This window comes from Nomia melanderi, chromosome 1, assembly GCF_051020985.1.
Source record: "Nomia melanderi isolate GNS246 chromosome 1, iyNomMela1, whole genome shotgun sequence".
NCBI lineage: Eukaryota > Metazoa > Arthropoda > Insecta > Hymenoptera > Halictidae > Nomia > Nomia melanderi.
Window position 1 is genome coordinate 17,709,576 of NC_134999.1, and position 15,850 is coordinate 17,725,425.

Genomic DNA, 15,850 nt, shown 5'->3' on the forward strand with positions numbered 1-15,850 from the left:
GTAATATTTTCACGTATTTCCATTTCTCTCCTTTGTTATATTTCGTTCACGTTCTCATTCTATTGCAATGAATTCTCTCGCAAACTCTAAATAAATAAACTGTAAACAACTAGATAAATAAATAAATAAATAAATAAATACATGGACATTGGCGATTGATTCGTTTCCCGATACAGGCGAAAGTTTGCGCAGCTCACAGGAGACAGAGAAATTAGCTCGGGACTGAATCCGTTTACAAAAAAGCCGGCTCGTTTACAAGAGCATCGTGGAAATTGTTGCCCGGCGCAGCTCGGCGCCCGGATCATGTTGGAAAAGTCCGGCGTTACAGGATTGACACGCGACGAGACTCTCAACGCGCAGTTTTCCGCGCTCGTTGTTCCTATCCCAGGCCGCGTGTCCATACAACTATTAAAAACATTTATCACGTTTCGTTCGTTGTTCCGGCCGGGCACGCGTTGATCGCGTGTCGCGCGACGGACACGCGCCCGCGCAGCTCGTGTCAACACGGGGCGCAGCGCAAATATCCGTTTGTACCGGCGGGGCTCAAATTTTTCTCAAATATCCCGGAAAATCCGTGTTCCGCGGAAAACAACCGGCCGCCTCTCCACCCCGTTCTGTTTACAGGCTCCCCGACTGTCTCGAATTATCGGAAGCCTAGCGCAGCGAATCGAGTTACCAGAAGCTTTACACCGTCCCATTTGGAAAATAAATCGAACGAAAAATGCGGAACACGGTTTATTAAGCGGCGACGGCTAGATGCCACCGGATTCGTGGACGAAACTCCCCCCGAAATTCACTCCGGCGACCCAGTCTTTGTCCTTTCCAACCACAAAGACCAGCGCACAATGGGCCGGAAGAGAATCCGCGTCGCGCATTACAACACGTCACCGTAAAATTTCGCCATTGTAAGCTTGCGGAGTAAATCTGTCCGTTGGTAAACGATTCTCCGAATCTTCTGATTGGAGGAATCTGGGATTTGGGATGTTGAAGTTCAAATTTGGTTTCGAACCTTTGTCGTCACCTAATATTCCATCATTAACCCTTTGCACTCGGAAGCTTTTCACTAGAAACATTCGACACTTTTCTATGAGACGTAGATGACATTATTTGAAACTAATGAGGAAACATACGTAAATCAAGAAACAAAGCTATTTTACAGAAATATTTCGCATGTTGATGCATTACACGAAACTTAATATTATATATAACACTTTGTGATTTTGTTATATCGAATCAAATGGTGACTGAGAGTCACCTGAGTGCAAAGGGTTAAATCTTTCTTACATCTCGTATTCCATTAAAACCCTAAAGCTATTCTCCGACAGGAAAGCATCGACCTCTTCACATCAAATCCATCGTTTTAGCCCTAGATTTATTCCCCACGTTTAGTACCTACTAGCAAAGTCTAGAACGTCCACAGTTGCATCGAGCAACGAAAACTCCTCGAACTGTAACAAAGGGTACGTTTACGTCGCCGTAAAATCGATATAAAATTCCAAGGTGAAATAAATTCCGGGCGCTGTAAATCAGTCGGAAGCCGCGTTCGGATTAGCCCGCCCGTCGACGGACTGTTTACGGGAGCGTGACAGCGCGGAGAAGTTGCTCGGCAACCCGATAATATTACAGACTCACAATATCGGGACAGGGAGCGGAGTCGGGTTTCGCCTATCGTCGCCCGTTCCACTGGAACAACCAGGGAAACGCGGTTCGGGAACGATGCGCACGTGTCACTCGGCTCGTGACGCGCGGCCGGAAGTGCAACGGAGCTGGCGCAGCCAAGTAGTTGCCGAGGTACGTGACCCGGCATCCTGCTTATCCGTTTTAGCGCTGCTCGTGTCAACGTATCGACGAAAGGGTGTACTTTTCCCACCCCTTTCTGCTCGCCCCGGCGTCCGCCCGCTGTCTATTTCCTCGTCCTCCCACAGGCGACGCTTTCAATCGGCCCCTCTTCCGCGCAGGCAAATGCACGGTGTCGCGTTGCGGGCTGCGCGTTCACGTTCCGAGCGTTATTGCCACCTGAGATCCGAATCGAAGGCAACGGGAGCGGAAGTAAAGGGATTGGCTCACCGGCAGACATCTAATCCGCGGAGACCGCAGACCCACGGAGACTCGAATCCCTTCGTCGATCAAATCGCCTAACGGATACGAATATTTTCCTCTTGAATATAATTGGACTCGCGTCTGGCAAAGGTTTTGCTTTTCTTTCGGCTGAGTGGAAATCCGTGGATCGACGTGGCGTGGTTGTGGGAAGATGAGAGATTGCCGATGTATGTTTGATGGAAATGCAGTGTGTTGTTTGTTTTGTAGATTAAGGTTTGAATTTGGATTATTAACCCTTGGCACTCGAAAGTTTTTCAATGGAAATATTCAACATTTTCTGACGAGATATAGGTCATATTGTTTGAAAATAATTTAACGATAATTCATAGATAAATTAAGCAACAGAGGTGTTTTATTTAAATATTTCACGTAGCAATGCAAACTTTAATTTGAAATATTAAATATTCAACTTCATAGTTCTGTTGCATCGAATCATGTGGTGACTGAGAGTCACTTGTCGAGTGCAAAGGGTTAAGATATTGAACTGAAGATGTTTGAGAAGGTTTTAGTCATTTCTTTGGTTCCTTTCTTTGGACCTTCGATTTTTTAAATTCATATGATAAAGATATGGATGAGTAATAGAAAATCCTCCTTTAACACTAAAACTACCAGACGGGTCAAATGACCCATTTCTGACGTATTTTTGCAATTATTAAACAGATGACAGTTTTCTGAGAAATTGTTACAGAAATCGACTTAGCAACACGAAAACTGAATTGTACAGCAACGGAAGTCTCAATAGACTCCCTCTTGGAGTTTCTATAAAGGAACTTCGAAAAGTCGGTTGAACTGCTCGGTAGCTTTAGTGTTAACGATTCCGATGGGAAGCTTCAAAGTAAAAGACATATTTCAAGTTGCAACATACTTCCGTGTCATCGGGCGTTCTATCTAGAAGTAAATCGCGGAATGAAAAATGTAGCAGCTTGTTGCTGAACGAAGTGTGCCTGACGGTAGTCTTACGGCGGCGGGGAAGTTTCATTACGACTTGGAGGAACGGGGGAATTTTTCAAGAGATGGAAGAGAGTCTCATCGAAAACCTAATACGATGGTAATCAGTGCCGGGACTCCTTCGATTCCTTGGTTTACCAGTTCCATCCGCCAGTCAAAGAGCCCGCGCCATTGAAAATTTATTGAGCTTGACCCCCATCCCTGCACCCTGTGGCCCTATCGCCGAGTCGTCGAAGATTAGTTCCTACGACACAGAATTTTCTAATTAAAAGTCCTTGTCTCATTCAGATATACATTCCGCAAATATGAAGACCTTCAACCACGTCGAGACGCTTCTATCCCAAAATCCTCAATGATGTCTTTCACGCATGGATAATCTTGTTGCATCACGCCTGTTAAATTACTTCGAAATGCATCACATACAGAATGATTGACAAACAAAATCAGTATACATATCAGCGTAAAATAGGTAAAAACAAAATTCAGGAGACTTTGCCAAATTTCTGAATTCATTTCCAGCGCAAGTGGTTAACATTAGGTTTACGGAACGCGTCAAATTGACGCGATCACACTGACGTGTACCCCAATTACCTACTATCAAATCTCCAGTTTCCACAACCTAAATAAACGAGCATCAATTCTTTTAGGAGTAATAGAATGAAGTGTACAATAAATGCCCGTAAACCTAGTATTAAACAAATTCGTAGGCTGATTTCTAATCAACTTTTATGAATTCGAATTACCCATCTTATGGTAGACTTAAAGAATTTAATTCCTTTCAAAATAATCCTATTATTTTTATCTATTGAAGTGAATTGCAAGCAATATAGAAAATTCATTTATAGATTTGTTTCATGGATGACAACGATGGAAAAGAAGCACGGAATTTGCGACAATGAATAAGGAAAACGAAATGCGCAAGTAACATTCGAATGCCCCGCAAAAATGTAATGCATGACATTTAAATAAATATTTATGGACACCGGAGCTGTACGATTATTAGAGAATGCTCCTCTCTAAGAATTCGTCGTTGCTGCGACAAACGCACAGCGGTCCGACCGATCGGTGATTAAATATTCTCATTCGTAGGCGGCGCATTGTGCGGTAATAAAGGTGGAAATGGCAAACAGAAATGTTGACGCGGGTAATACTCGGTTAATATTTCAGGGAATAGGAAATTCCGTTCTCCGGAGCTCGCGGCTGCGCCCCTCCCACCCTGGGAAACTGTCAGCACGGGAATTGGAATTCGTTTAAAAATTTGAAACCCTATTTTCCTGGATGCGGATATCGTTCCAACGATCGGCCGTTTTGCCACGGCGATTGGGGTATATTCAAGAAACGTGAAATTTAGATCCGCGTCCTGGAACTGAGGAACGAAATTCAATTTTTCGGAAAGCTGTTATGCAGAACACTCCGAAAACAAAGTGATTCGGATATTAAATATTGATATCGAGGCATTAAACTGTGAATATATCATGTTCCTATCGGATCTATGCTCTGTATAATATGCGGATTATATCGATTCTAATTTTACAGTCGGAAAATAATCATTACTGGCTATCGTAGAAATGAATATGCAAAATTACTATCAACCCTTTGCGCTCGAGAGGTGACTCTCGCTCACCACCTGATTTCATACAGTAAAACTATAAAATTCGATATTTAATATTACACCTTATATAACTCATAAATTTAAAAAATATTTCAATAAAATAGCTTTGTTCAATGTACGTATAATTTCTCTTCGAGTTAGTTTCACAAAATATCGTCTGTATCTCATCAGAAAATGTTCAAATATTTCCAGTGGAAAACTTCCGAGTGCAAGGGGTTAATCCCTTATGAATTCTAACTATGGAAATTCTACTCTGCATTAACTCTTCACAGACGAGTGTCATTTCGACGAGAAATTTTCATATTTCAAGTAAAGAAATCATTTAACACTAGGTTTACGGGCATTTATTGTACAGTTTATTCTATTGTTCCTGGGGAAGTTGATATTCATTTAGATTTTGGAAATTGTAGATGTAGAAATAGACAATCAGGATTCATATTCGTGTAATTGGATCAACGAAAATCGATTGAAACATTACCAAAGAATGTTTATAAAATTCAATCTGCGTCAAATTGACGCGTTCCGTAAACCTAGTGTTAATTACTCGAATAGCAAGAGACCAGCACGAAGTTTCCTATTTTTCTAGTTCAAGTAATTGATGTATAATTTCGCTCCATCTGTCGAGAGTTTCATGTCTTTCAGAGAATCTTCATTCGCAGAGGATTAGAAAGATGTATAGGTGTGTAAATTTCCGAGCGATCATGCTCCAGTTATTTCGCCCACAGTCACCGGGGCTCGCAGCGAAGAACAAACACAATTACGCCCACTGATGGATATTACAAGCGCGTCGCTACTTGACGAATCGTTGCCACGCCTGTCTGCTCGTAGGCGACTGATCAGGAAGCCTATTCGACGGCCAACAAATTGTTTCGAGTGGCCGAATCGATCTCTTCCGCAGCAATCTGCCCGAGCAGTCGTAAAATTGATGTCAAGGCCAGTCACAAGGGATCGAGCCGCTTACCGCGAAGTCTTCGCGAAGCGGGCAACCATTCGTCATCGTCGTCGGAAGATCGATGTCGCGACAGTAAAATGTTCTACCCTCGAATTTGTTCAATTCCACGACCGGGACCACTGTGTCATCATCTTCGGCGACGCGTGTACAGAGCAGTCTATCTTAGAATGTCGCTGCAAGGTAATATTTTATTATTCCTTCGGATGTCCAAATTAAATTTCATGATGCTCGAACTTTGGATAATGGGAAGATACATTCCAAATTCTTTTTCGTCTGACTCAAAGTTTTAATGTTTCAGGGAGAATTAGGAATGTAAACTCTGCTACGTCTGCATAAATAACGATAGCAATAACAAAATGATAAGAAATAGTAACAATACCTATAGTAAAGTATAACTTTCCCGATCGTCTCTTTGAACAATCAAATTTCAATCCAGGATTCCTCTATTTCTATTCAAACTTCCTTTATCAGCTGATCAACTGTCAATCAACCCCGAAGAAAATATCTCCACAATCATTCCTCTGTTTCTATTCAAACTTCCTTCATCAGCTGATCAATTGTCAATCAACCCCGAAGAAAATATCTCCACAATCATTCCTCTATTTCTATTCAAACTTCCTTTATCAGTTGATCAACTGTCAATCAACCCCGAAGAAAATATCTCCACAATCATTTCTCTATTTCTATTCAAACTTCTTTTATCAGTTGATCACCTGTCAATCAACCCCGAGCAAAATATCTCCACAATCACTCCTCTATTTCTATTCAACCTTCCTTTATCAGCTGATCAACTGTCAATTAACTCAAAAAAAAATTTCTCCACAATCATTCCTCTGTTTCTATTCAAACTTCCTTTATCAGCTGATCAACTGTCAATCAATCCCGAGAAAAATATCTCCACAATCATTTCGAAGCGTCCTCGCCCGCAAATTCGGATACTGTCTACGCGTCGCGAGAAAACCTGCAACGCGTTCGGCATTTTTCCTTCTGTCCGCAGTTTCCCTTTGTAACAGCTCCGCATCGGATAGTCGCAGATGCTTCGAGCTGTCGCAGATAAACGCGACGCGGAACCTCGCCGCACCGTTTACGCCGATCCGCCGACAAACTGATATTCCGTGCGAGATGGCCGCGACGCGACGCGACGCTATCGCCTGCATTCCATTGCGCCCGACCGTTTCCCGCCGACAATGGCCGTCGCAGGTTATATCAACCGCGGACTGACCAAGAGAACCAGGCAAAGATTTTCGAGAATGCAGCTTCCCCACGGAAGCGCATAAAATGGCGTCGCGCGCTTGCACTTCGCGGTATGCACCTTTGAAAGAGCAATTCCGGTGTCTTCGCATATCCAGTCTTCTGATATCCATTCTTTGAAGATTTTTCACTTGCCTTTGAATATTTTTCATGGACCTACAGCGCAACTTTTTGTATTTTATATTGATTCCGAGTAGACATTCATTAACACTAGAACTACCGAGCATTTAACACTAGGTTTACGAAGTGCGTCAATTTGACGCATACTGAATTTTATAAACATTACTTGGCAAACGTTTATGTCGGTTTTGGTTGATACAGTTACAAGAATACGTATCGTAATAACCTAATTTTAAATCCCTAATTTCCAAGATCTAAATGGTCGAAGATCAATTTTTCTAGGAACAATAGAATAAATTGGACAATAAACGTCCGTAAACCTAGTGTTAATACGCCGAAATGTCTTATTGTTTGCACCCCGTACGAACGCCGTGACAATCGAATTCGTTGGAGAAAATTTCATTAATACGGTTACTGTTTAACCCTGTTACTCGAGAGGTGACTCTCACTTACCACTTGATTTCATACGTAGAACTATAAAATTTGATAATATTATACTTCATATAGTGCAGCAATTTGAGTATTGAAATAAAATAGCATTGTTCCTCCATATACGTGAGAGTTCTTTTCGAATTAGTTTCACGAAATATCGTCCTTATCTCGTTGGAAAATGTAAAAATATTTCTAGTGAGAAACTTTCGAGTGCAAGGGATTAACACTAGAACTAACGAGCATTTAATACGATTAATATGCAATTATAAAAATTGTAACAATAGGTTATTTTCAGTTTCTTCAGACATTCATTATAGTACTGATGAAACTATTTTCAAAATCATTTCGAATATTCAATGCTTCGAAGATATCAATAATTGCCTAATCGGAGAGCAGTCGAGAGCAATCGAAGCCAGTCATTTTGACTGGTACGGTAGTAGTGTTAATGATTGAGTAATTTGGTAGTAGCTTGTGGCGGAGAATTATTGAAGGTTTCTGAAGGTAGCTAAATGTGAAAAGTGGTAATAAAGCTTCAGAAGGAAGCTTAAAAGCTAGGACCGTTGGAAATGTCCAGTGACGTCAAACCGAAAGAGCGTATTTCTTGGATAAAAAACGTTTGAAATAAAGAACATTTCTTGAAACAAAGAACGTTTGCGCGACGCTTAAAAAGTACTAGGAAAGATGTTTATAGACGACAGATGATTTTTGACCAAGCAAGAAATAAATTCCACTCGTTTCCGTCGAATATTGACACAATTTCCGCCGTCCTTTAAACATTCTTTCCCGTCGTTAAAAGGCCGAACTCCGTCGTTGAATCTCCGCTTGGAAATAATTTCCACTTCAGTTGCCGTCCATTATTCAAAGGGAATCAGAGGAGTTTTAAGCAAGTAAAACCCGATTTAAAGATACTTAAGCCCCGCCCGGTAACCGTAAAGGGGATTTCGAGCGAGACTCGGCGAAGAAAATTTTTAAGCCCCGCGATAACCGGCAAACGCGGGGCCGCTCCTCTATAAAGCTACTTTACACGGTTAATCCGTAAACAGCGCTGAACGTCCGTTGAAAACAGGCAAATCGAATTATATATCCGACTCGTCCCCTTTCTCTCTCGTTTAGATCGGTGAATTTTTTCCGACGTGATCGCGCGACGAAGGGTGAAAAACACGGTGGGAAATGAAAGTCTAGCGCACGTGCGCTTCGATAATCGTTTATAATATTATTATGCAGCGTCGCGCGTCGACCCGATGATCGAGTTTCAATTGGCCAATAAAAATCCTTCGATTCACCATAAAACCGGCTGACCAACGTTCTATTTCCTCGCCGCTAATGGGACCCGGCGGTGGCGAGCGTGCAAGCGAGCGAGCGAGCGAGCGAGCGGACAGTAAAAATTCCTCGCCGGTATCGCGCGCCGGGGCCAAACAGCAATAAAGTATCGCGATATACACCCGCTGCAACTTACTGCAATTGCTGACGCCGCCAGAATCGTAATGAGAAAGTCCAACGATCGGCGTGACCAGCCTGGCTAAGTTCCCCCCCGTTCGCTCCCGTGACGCGACTAAATTGTTCGCGAAACCGGCCACGGAATTTATGCTGTTGCTCGGCGACACCTCGGGCACCGTCCGAAAATTTCGTTGGCACCGTCGTTTAGAGATACCAGACATTTTCTGCGCTGAAACTTCGATTTTCTACGTTGAACTATGAATTTCTTAGATGAATGCTAATGGGAAACTTGTGTTATTTTTATTAGAATTCTACTTCTAGTAATAATACTAAGTTTGTCGTATTATTGTTGCAATGTTAATATTGACTCAAGTATATGGTATGATAATATTGTTTCTGTAATTTTACTAATCGACAAATACTAATAGAGAAATTCCTAATCGAACTCATCAATTTGTAAATTACACTAATATCCTCTTGATCTGTTATCATTTGTCCGAAGTGCTCTTGGTTTCTCACTTTGAGGTTCACGTCGAGTTCATTCAATAAATACAGAAAAAATTGTTAAAGGTAGAGGTTGCAATAAAATAGACATAGGACTGCTAAGGGTTAAAGTGTTGGGTTGTTATGGGAATTCGATGTACGAAGAAAGAAACCAAGATGAACGAACGAATACGCGATCGAGACGGTCGTTCACCGTGATTCAACGGGTATCGAGACGAAAATTTCATTACGGCTTGGTTTTCGTGCGTTCCAAGCGGCCGCGAGAGCTCGCTTCGTTTCTCTACATCGTTATCGTGAAAACGGTAAGCGACGCGACGCCCCGGGGTCGTCATTACGGGCGAGCAACGCGCGATTTCATTACCGACGCCCGACCTTACGCTCTGCAGCCCGCTATTGCACATTGTGTTCCGCGCGTTATGCAGATGCAGTTCCGCATTACGCCGCTTTAGGAAGCCCGAGATCTGTATTAACTGCGAAAATTTCGGAAACGCGGTTACACGGTACGCCGGCGATATCCACGTGATATTTGCGCGGCTTATCCGTTTCCGTTTTCTATTATTGCTCTCTATCCGCTCCCCGCTTCCGACGGAGTTCGTTCGTTTCCAATGGATTCTTCCGCCATTTTAAAGCGGAGCTCACAGGAGTCGTCGAACCCGGGAATTCACAAAATAATCAAACTTCTCGCAAGTAGACCAAGTCTAATACAATTCTTGCCTCATCGAATCCCATTTTAAAGGTATAAATATTCCAACCCTTCAGGAAACTGCAAATTATTCCTTGAATTTCGAGAACGGTAACAGATATCAGAAAGAAATTACTAAAAATACACTGTTCCCCCATCTCTATACAATCTCCTAATTCCAACTTCATAAATTCAACGCAACTTGCACTGTATCAAGCTATACTTACCCTACTTACAAACTTCCATAATCTCTCAAATTCCCGAGCTCCCTTAAACTTCCCTCGTCAGTCGACAAATTGCTCGAAAATACACAAACGTTACACTATCCCCCGAACCGGAAATTCCTCTGCGAAAACACTCGATCGACGAACGCCCGTCAAAGTGATATTAAAGAATAATCCGATCCCCATCGAATCCCGACGCAGCGAATCCCGGCAGCCGAAAATAAAAACAGAAACCGTCGATTTTTGGCTGGCGTCCCAAATCCAACCTTCCGATCCCCGTACGAGGCCATCGTGTCTTCGTTCCCGAAACGAGCGCGCCCCGCTTCCCGGGCCCTCGAGCCCAATGGAAGGGAATCGCGTCGTCCGGCGAGTATCCCCGGACGATAGGAAAAAGCTATTTTTCCCGAAGAGTTAGCCGGGCTCCGGGCGGATCCTTTCCCATTCAGCCCGTCCATTTCCACGTGCGGCCGCGCCGCGGCGTATGTATAATACATGGCTGGCAGCCGCTCGCGTCGCATCGCCGCAGATTGCGGGTCATTCCATTCTTAGCTCTCCGCCGCGGCGCGGCTCCTTTCCGTCGGTTTCCACCCCCGCCCGGGCGTTATCGGGAGTTCCCCCGTAAAGTACACACCGTCCGGGTGCGTACTCGCCGGCGTAACCGTCCCCGACGTACCAAAAATATCGGAAACCCGAGTTTCCGGTCACGGATCGGCTGCTCCGCCCGTAACGAGCGTCTCGGCCGCGTATCGCGCGCGACTCACGCGAACGGAGCGAAGCTCTTCAGACTTCTCGCGGAGACGCCGAATGAAAACGGTTCGCTCGTTTGCGTATCGATGGCGGCCGGATGCTTCGGAAGTCTTCGTCTCACTCGCGAGCCGGGAGGCGGAGATCTTCGCGGACGACGGATTCGAGAAGAGAGAGAGAGATATATTGAAGCTCCACGGTTCCCAGGCTTGATTTTGTTTGTTTGGGAAGTTTGTTTAACGGTTTGAGGACTGTGGCATTTAAATTTAGGAGACAGGTCCTTCCGGGGATTTAAAATTGGATTTTCTTGGGGACGTACCGAACGAATCGTGTTGAATCTATAAGATGCGAGGTTGACGGAGCGGTTCCTGGGATCAATTTCAACTGTTCAGCCTCTGTTCTGTTGAGACGTTGAGTTCTGGTTTTGTTGCTTGGTTCATCCAGATTGAAGTTCTCTTAGAGCTATAATCTAGTCGTAACCAGAATTACACGGTTGAATAATGGGTTCTATATTGACGCGAACGTTCGGAAGTTCAGGCGCATAGAGCGCTCGCGCTCGAAATAAGATAATCACTCCTCCATTTCCTACCGTTCCAGGAAATACTATGCGAACAGCATTATACTAAAATCGTTCCGCGAAGATTTCATTAAGGCAATCGAATTAGCATAGCCGGAATGTTACAGCGGGGGGGGAGTAGCGTCGCTAACGAGCCCAAATAAATATGCAATCGATTTCCATAATTCATACATCGCGGTATAATCGCGTCGAATATCAAATCCGCGTGCGTTTTCAGCCGACGGGTTTGCACGCGTGCGCGTTGTGCCGCAGGATTTTCGGTATTTCGAACGCGCGCCGGATTTCCTATGCCCCGGTGCATATTAATTTACCTTCGCCCCGAAAATTAAGCTTGGCCGCGGCGGCGAGCTGCCGGCTGGGAACAAGGCGGGATTCGGTATCACGATCCCGCATAAGATAATAAGGACATCCGGGGAGCCCCGGGACTTTTATGGCTGATCCATACAATTCATTACAGCCGGGGCGAGTATCTCCTGGCGAGCTTTCCAGCTTCCACCGGTGTTCACGGGAATGTAAGCACCGCGCGCCCCATACCTCGGGCGTCAGCCTCATCCCCTAACTATCGGGCCAGACCCCGCGTGACGAGCGATCGTGCCGGATAAGCCTCGATGCCGGCGTTCGAGCGATACCCGTTTGAAAATTTAACATTCAGCCCGCGCGAAATCATCGTCGTGGAACGTGGAAACGTCACGCGGAGCTCCGCGGGAAGAAAGGCGCGGCGTATCCGGGAATTTTGTAATTCCCCGGGAATATACTCTAACGCCTTCGCCGCGCGGAGAGGATTGTTTAGGAGGAACCGGGCTCCGGAATGCATCGCGATAAGTGCTATCCACACTCGGATGGCTCCTTCCGTTCGTTCCTCTCGCGCTCTGTTTGTATACCGTGGCTGTTTTCAAACCGGCGGAGTTGTCGAGAGTTAATGCAAACTGAAGCGTTGGCAATGATTTTTGTATACGTGATCAGCGAGGATTGAGCGTTTCAGGTCGATGTTGCCTTTTCAAGCTTGTCTCGATGGCGAGGTTCGAAGCTGTTGTCTTTTGTTTGGATGGCTTTGATTATAACAGGAGAAGGGTGATTTATTCATTGTATTATTCTCGGGGAAGTTAAGGTAATCTTTGGGTATTTTCTTGGTTTATTATTCGGGATTAGCTCCAGCGTCTCGCGCTATAAAATACACTATAGAATATGCGCTGCGTCTAATGCACCCCGCCGAATCGGCAAGGGGAGGAATGGAGATAAACTGGGGCAATCAACGGAGACAGAATGGGAGAAGCTCTGAAAGCACCGGGGACGTAACTATATGAAACCTTCTCTCCTTATCATCACGTAGGAGTTGTACCGTGATGGCTCCTTTAAGATTGAAATCCTCATTTTCCTTCCTATTGCCACCTCCGCTTCGTTTATTTCTATTACCGAGCTAGTGCGCCTCGCAAAACGCGGCCAACCCTTCGTCCCTAGCTCCCGTAATTATTCCCGTCAGCGATGGATGATCGCCTGAAAAGCTCTGCGTCGCCTAAACATGGATTAGCTTTGAGCCAAGTCTCAGGCGGGTCTAGTTATGTCTGATTATGGACTGATCAGGGCTCAGCGAAGTCGGAACTTGTGTCGTGGTACAGATTATGCCACTGTTAGATTTGAACCAAGTCCGAGTTAAGTCTCGTTACACGTGAAGAAGGATTGACTCAGGTCTCCGATAAGCCAGGTTTGAGCTGTGTTCAGATTAGTTCTGGTTACACAGGTGTTTAATTAGCGTCAGATTCGAACTAGATTCAAGTTAGGCTCCGTTAAGACGCGAGTATGATCTTAGGTCGGGAATGTTCCAACTTCAAATCTGTCACAGACTAAGCCTGGATTCGATTTGAACTACGTTAGACGTTCAACCCTTCGCAGTCTAGAAACTTTTCATTAGAAATACTCAACATTCTCTAATGAGGTACTAATGACATCCTTATACTTGCTTAACGAGAAATCGCATATAATTTGAGGAACGAAACTATCCTTTTTCGAGTATAATCTTAGGATTAGGTCGGAAATATTCCAACTTCGAATCTGTCACAGACTAAGCCTGGATTCGATTTGAACTACGTTAGACGTTCAACCCTTCGCAGTCTAGAAACTTTTCATTAGAAATACTCAACATTCTCTAATGAGGTACTAATGACATCCTTATACTTGCTTAACGAGAAATCGCATATAATTTGAGGAACGAAACTATCCTTTTTCGAGTATAATCTTAGGATTAGGTCGGAAATATTCCAACTTCGAATCTGTCACAGACTAAGCCTGGATTCGATTTGAACTACGTTAGACATTCAACTCTTTGCACCCTAGAAAGGTTTCATTAGAAATACTCAACATTCTCTAATGAGATACCAACATCCTTATACTCGCTTAACGAGAAATCGCACATAATTTGAGGAAACTATCTTTTTTCAATATTCCTCATATCGATACATTGTCAAAGTTTAATATCTATTATCAAACTTTATTCTGCTGAGTCAAACCAATTGACGAAGAGGCGTCTACAGAGTGCAAAGGGTTAAACAGTTCTTTCTTTTCACCAAAAGAGTATATTCCTATGATTTATGAATCAATAACCTTATCAATAAACTTATCATACTCCTCTAAGAAGACACGTTTCACCTTCGTTGACAAATTCTCCTTATCGCCAAGAAAAAGGACAACCTCGCCTCGGCACGAAACTGATTTGCCGGGCCTCGAACGGAAATGTAGACGGGTAAATAGCTTCGGCAAAGCGCTTGCTACTCCGATATCAGTCGGATTAATGATACTCGGTACAACAACGAGCCGTAGTGGGCTAATAATGCCTGCAGCAACGGGCCAAAGCACCGGCGGCATTGGTTTATTCATCGGCGCGCGGCGGATGGTAAAGTGCACTACATAGATTTCCGCGTGAGCCGCCGCGGCTATTTTCCCCATCTACCCATCCTCCTCTTCCTTTCCTCTCTCGCGGGGAGTGAGGTAAGTTAATATCGTCAGCCGGGAAATCGAATTTGCGCGGGAAAAGAAAAGCAACGAACTGGTCGCGTTGTTGTTCCACCACTATCGGGGTATCGAAGCTCCGGTTCGATTCATTCCACGAACCCCGATCTCTATTATTTCTTCACCAAACACATCGCGATAGGTCGACAATGCTGCCTATATTTGTCGCACACGGATTCTCCGCGCTTACGGAAATCCTCTGAAAATTCCAATAAACTTGTAACAGCGATTTTTTGCCTGCATTAGAGCCTCCGTGAGATCAATCAGAATAACTGCGCTGATTCAGACACTCGGAAGAGAGAATAACTGTCCCAAAGTTGTTGAAGCAGTTCTTCATAGTAAATCGTGCAAATATTGCTTGTACGAATATACCGAGCAGATCGAAGCGTTTTCTCATCTTGCCAAAGATTCGATGCGATGAAACGGTTCATTTAAATATTTCTAAATCTAACATTTCAATAATATAGAATTTATCATGGGGGATTTCATTGGATTTCCCGCGTGGTTCCCGTGAAAGCAGGAAATTTTTTAATCACTTTCGACCGGCCAGGCGAAGTAGGTGTATAGATTTGCCGGTGCGGAATAGGTACGTACACGCGCGTTATAAATTCGTTTCTCCGACCAATTATGCCTGCCGGAACACGTTTCGGCCTCGTAAAACGCTTGTTATTATTCCCGGCTCTGCCGGCCGGCGGAATTTCGAGGCGAATTTGATCCGATATCGCGCGTCGCAAAAATTCACGCAACGCGGCCGTGAAACGCCGGGGAACGGCGGCGTTCCGTTAACTAGTTCCAGCGGGGCGTGCGCGCCGCTCACTCGCACACGGTTAAGGAAATTGCGAATTGAAAATTAAACGCGGAGCCGAAAAAAAGCGCGTGCCCGCTGGCACGATCAATTTTATATTTCCTACACGCGTCGCGTCTGAAGCCCGGCCGGCAATGAAATTGCCCGGCATCGGTTCGCTGGAACGACCGAGCGCGGAAATTTCGTTTGGAAATGCAATATGGCGGACTCACGTCGCGTTGTCCGGCGCGAGCGCTTCTTCCCGGCTCCCATGCTTCCACCTGAAACAAATAGCACGGTAGTTAACATTGAAAATTCGATGAGCCGCGCGCTAGGAACATCGCGCGCCGCTAATATTCGATCGTAAAATTCTCGGCCGGGAGGTTCCGTTATCGAAGTTATTACAAAGTTATAGCTTTGTCTCGTTATTAAAGTAAAAACATATTGCGTCCGGTATTCGGCGGTGTATAAACGGAATAA

At 44.5% G+C, this 15,850-nt stretch overlaps 1 protein-coding gene across 8 annotated transcripts in view; it reads right to left on the reverse strand.

The window, feature by feature from the left end:
* LOC116429842 (uncharacterized) overlaps positions 1-15,850 on the reverse strand; it is a 129,103-nt gene that overhangs the window by 53,192 nt on the left and 60,061 nt on the right. For 7 of the 8 annotated variants that reach the window (XM_031983222.2, XM_031983219.2, XM_031983220.2 and 4 more), the window contains one exon: positions 15,604-15,651. The exons of the other annotated variant lie outside the window; for it this stretch is intronic. In XM_031983222.2, the coding sequence (XP_031839082.1) occupies positions 15,604-15,651 (48 nt within the window). The remainder of the gene's footprint in view (positions 1-15,603; positions 15,652-15,850) is intronic. 8 annotated transcript variants of the gene reach the window in all.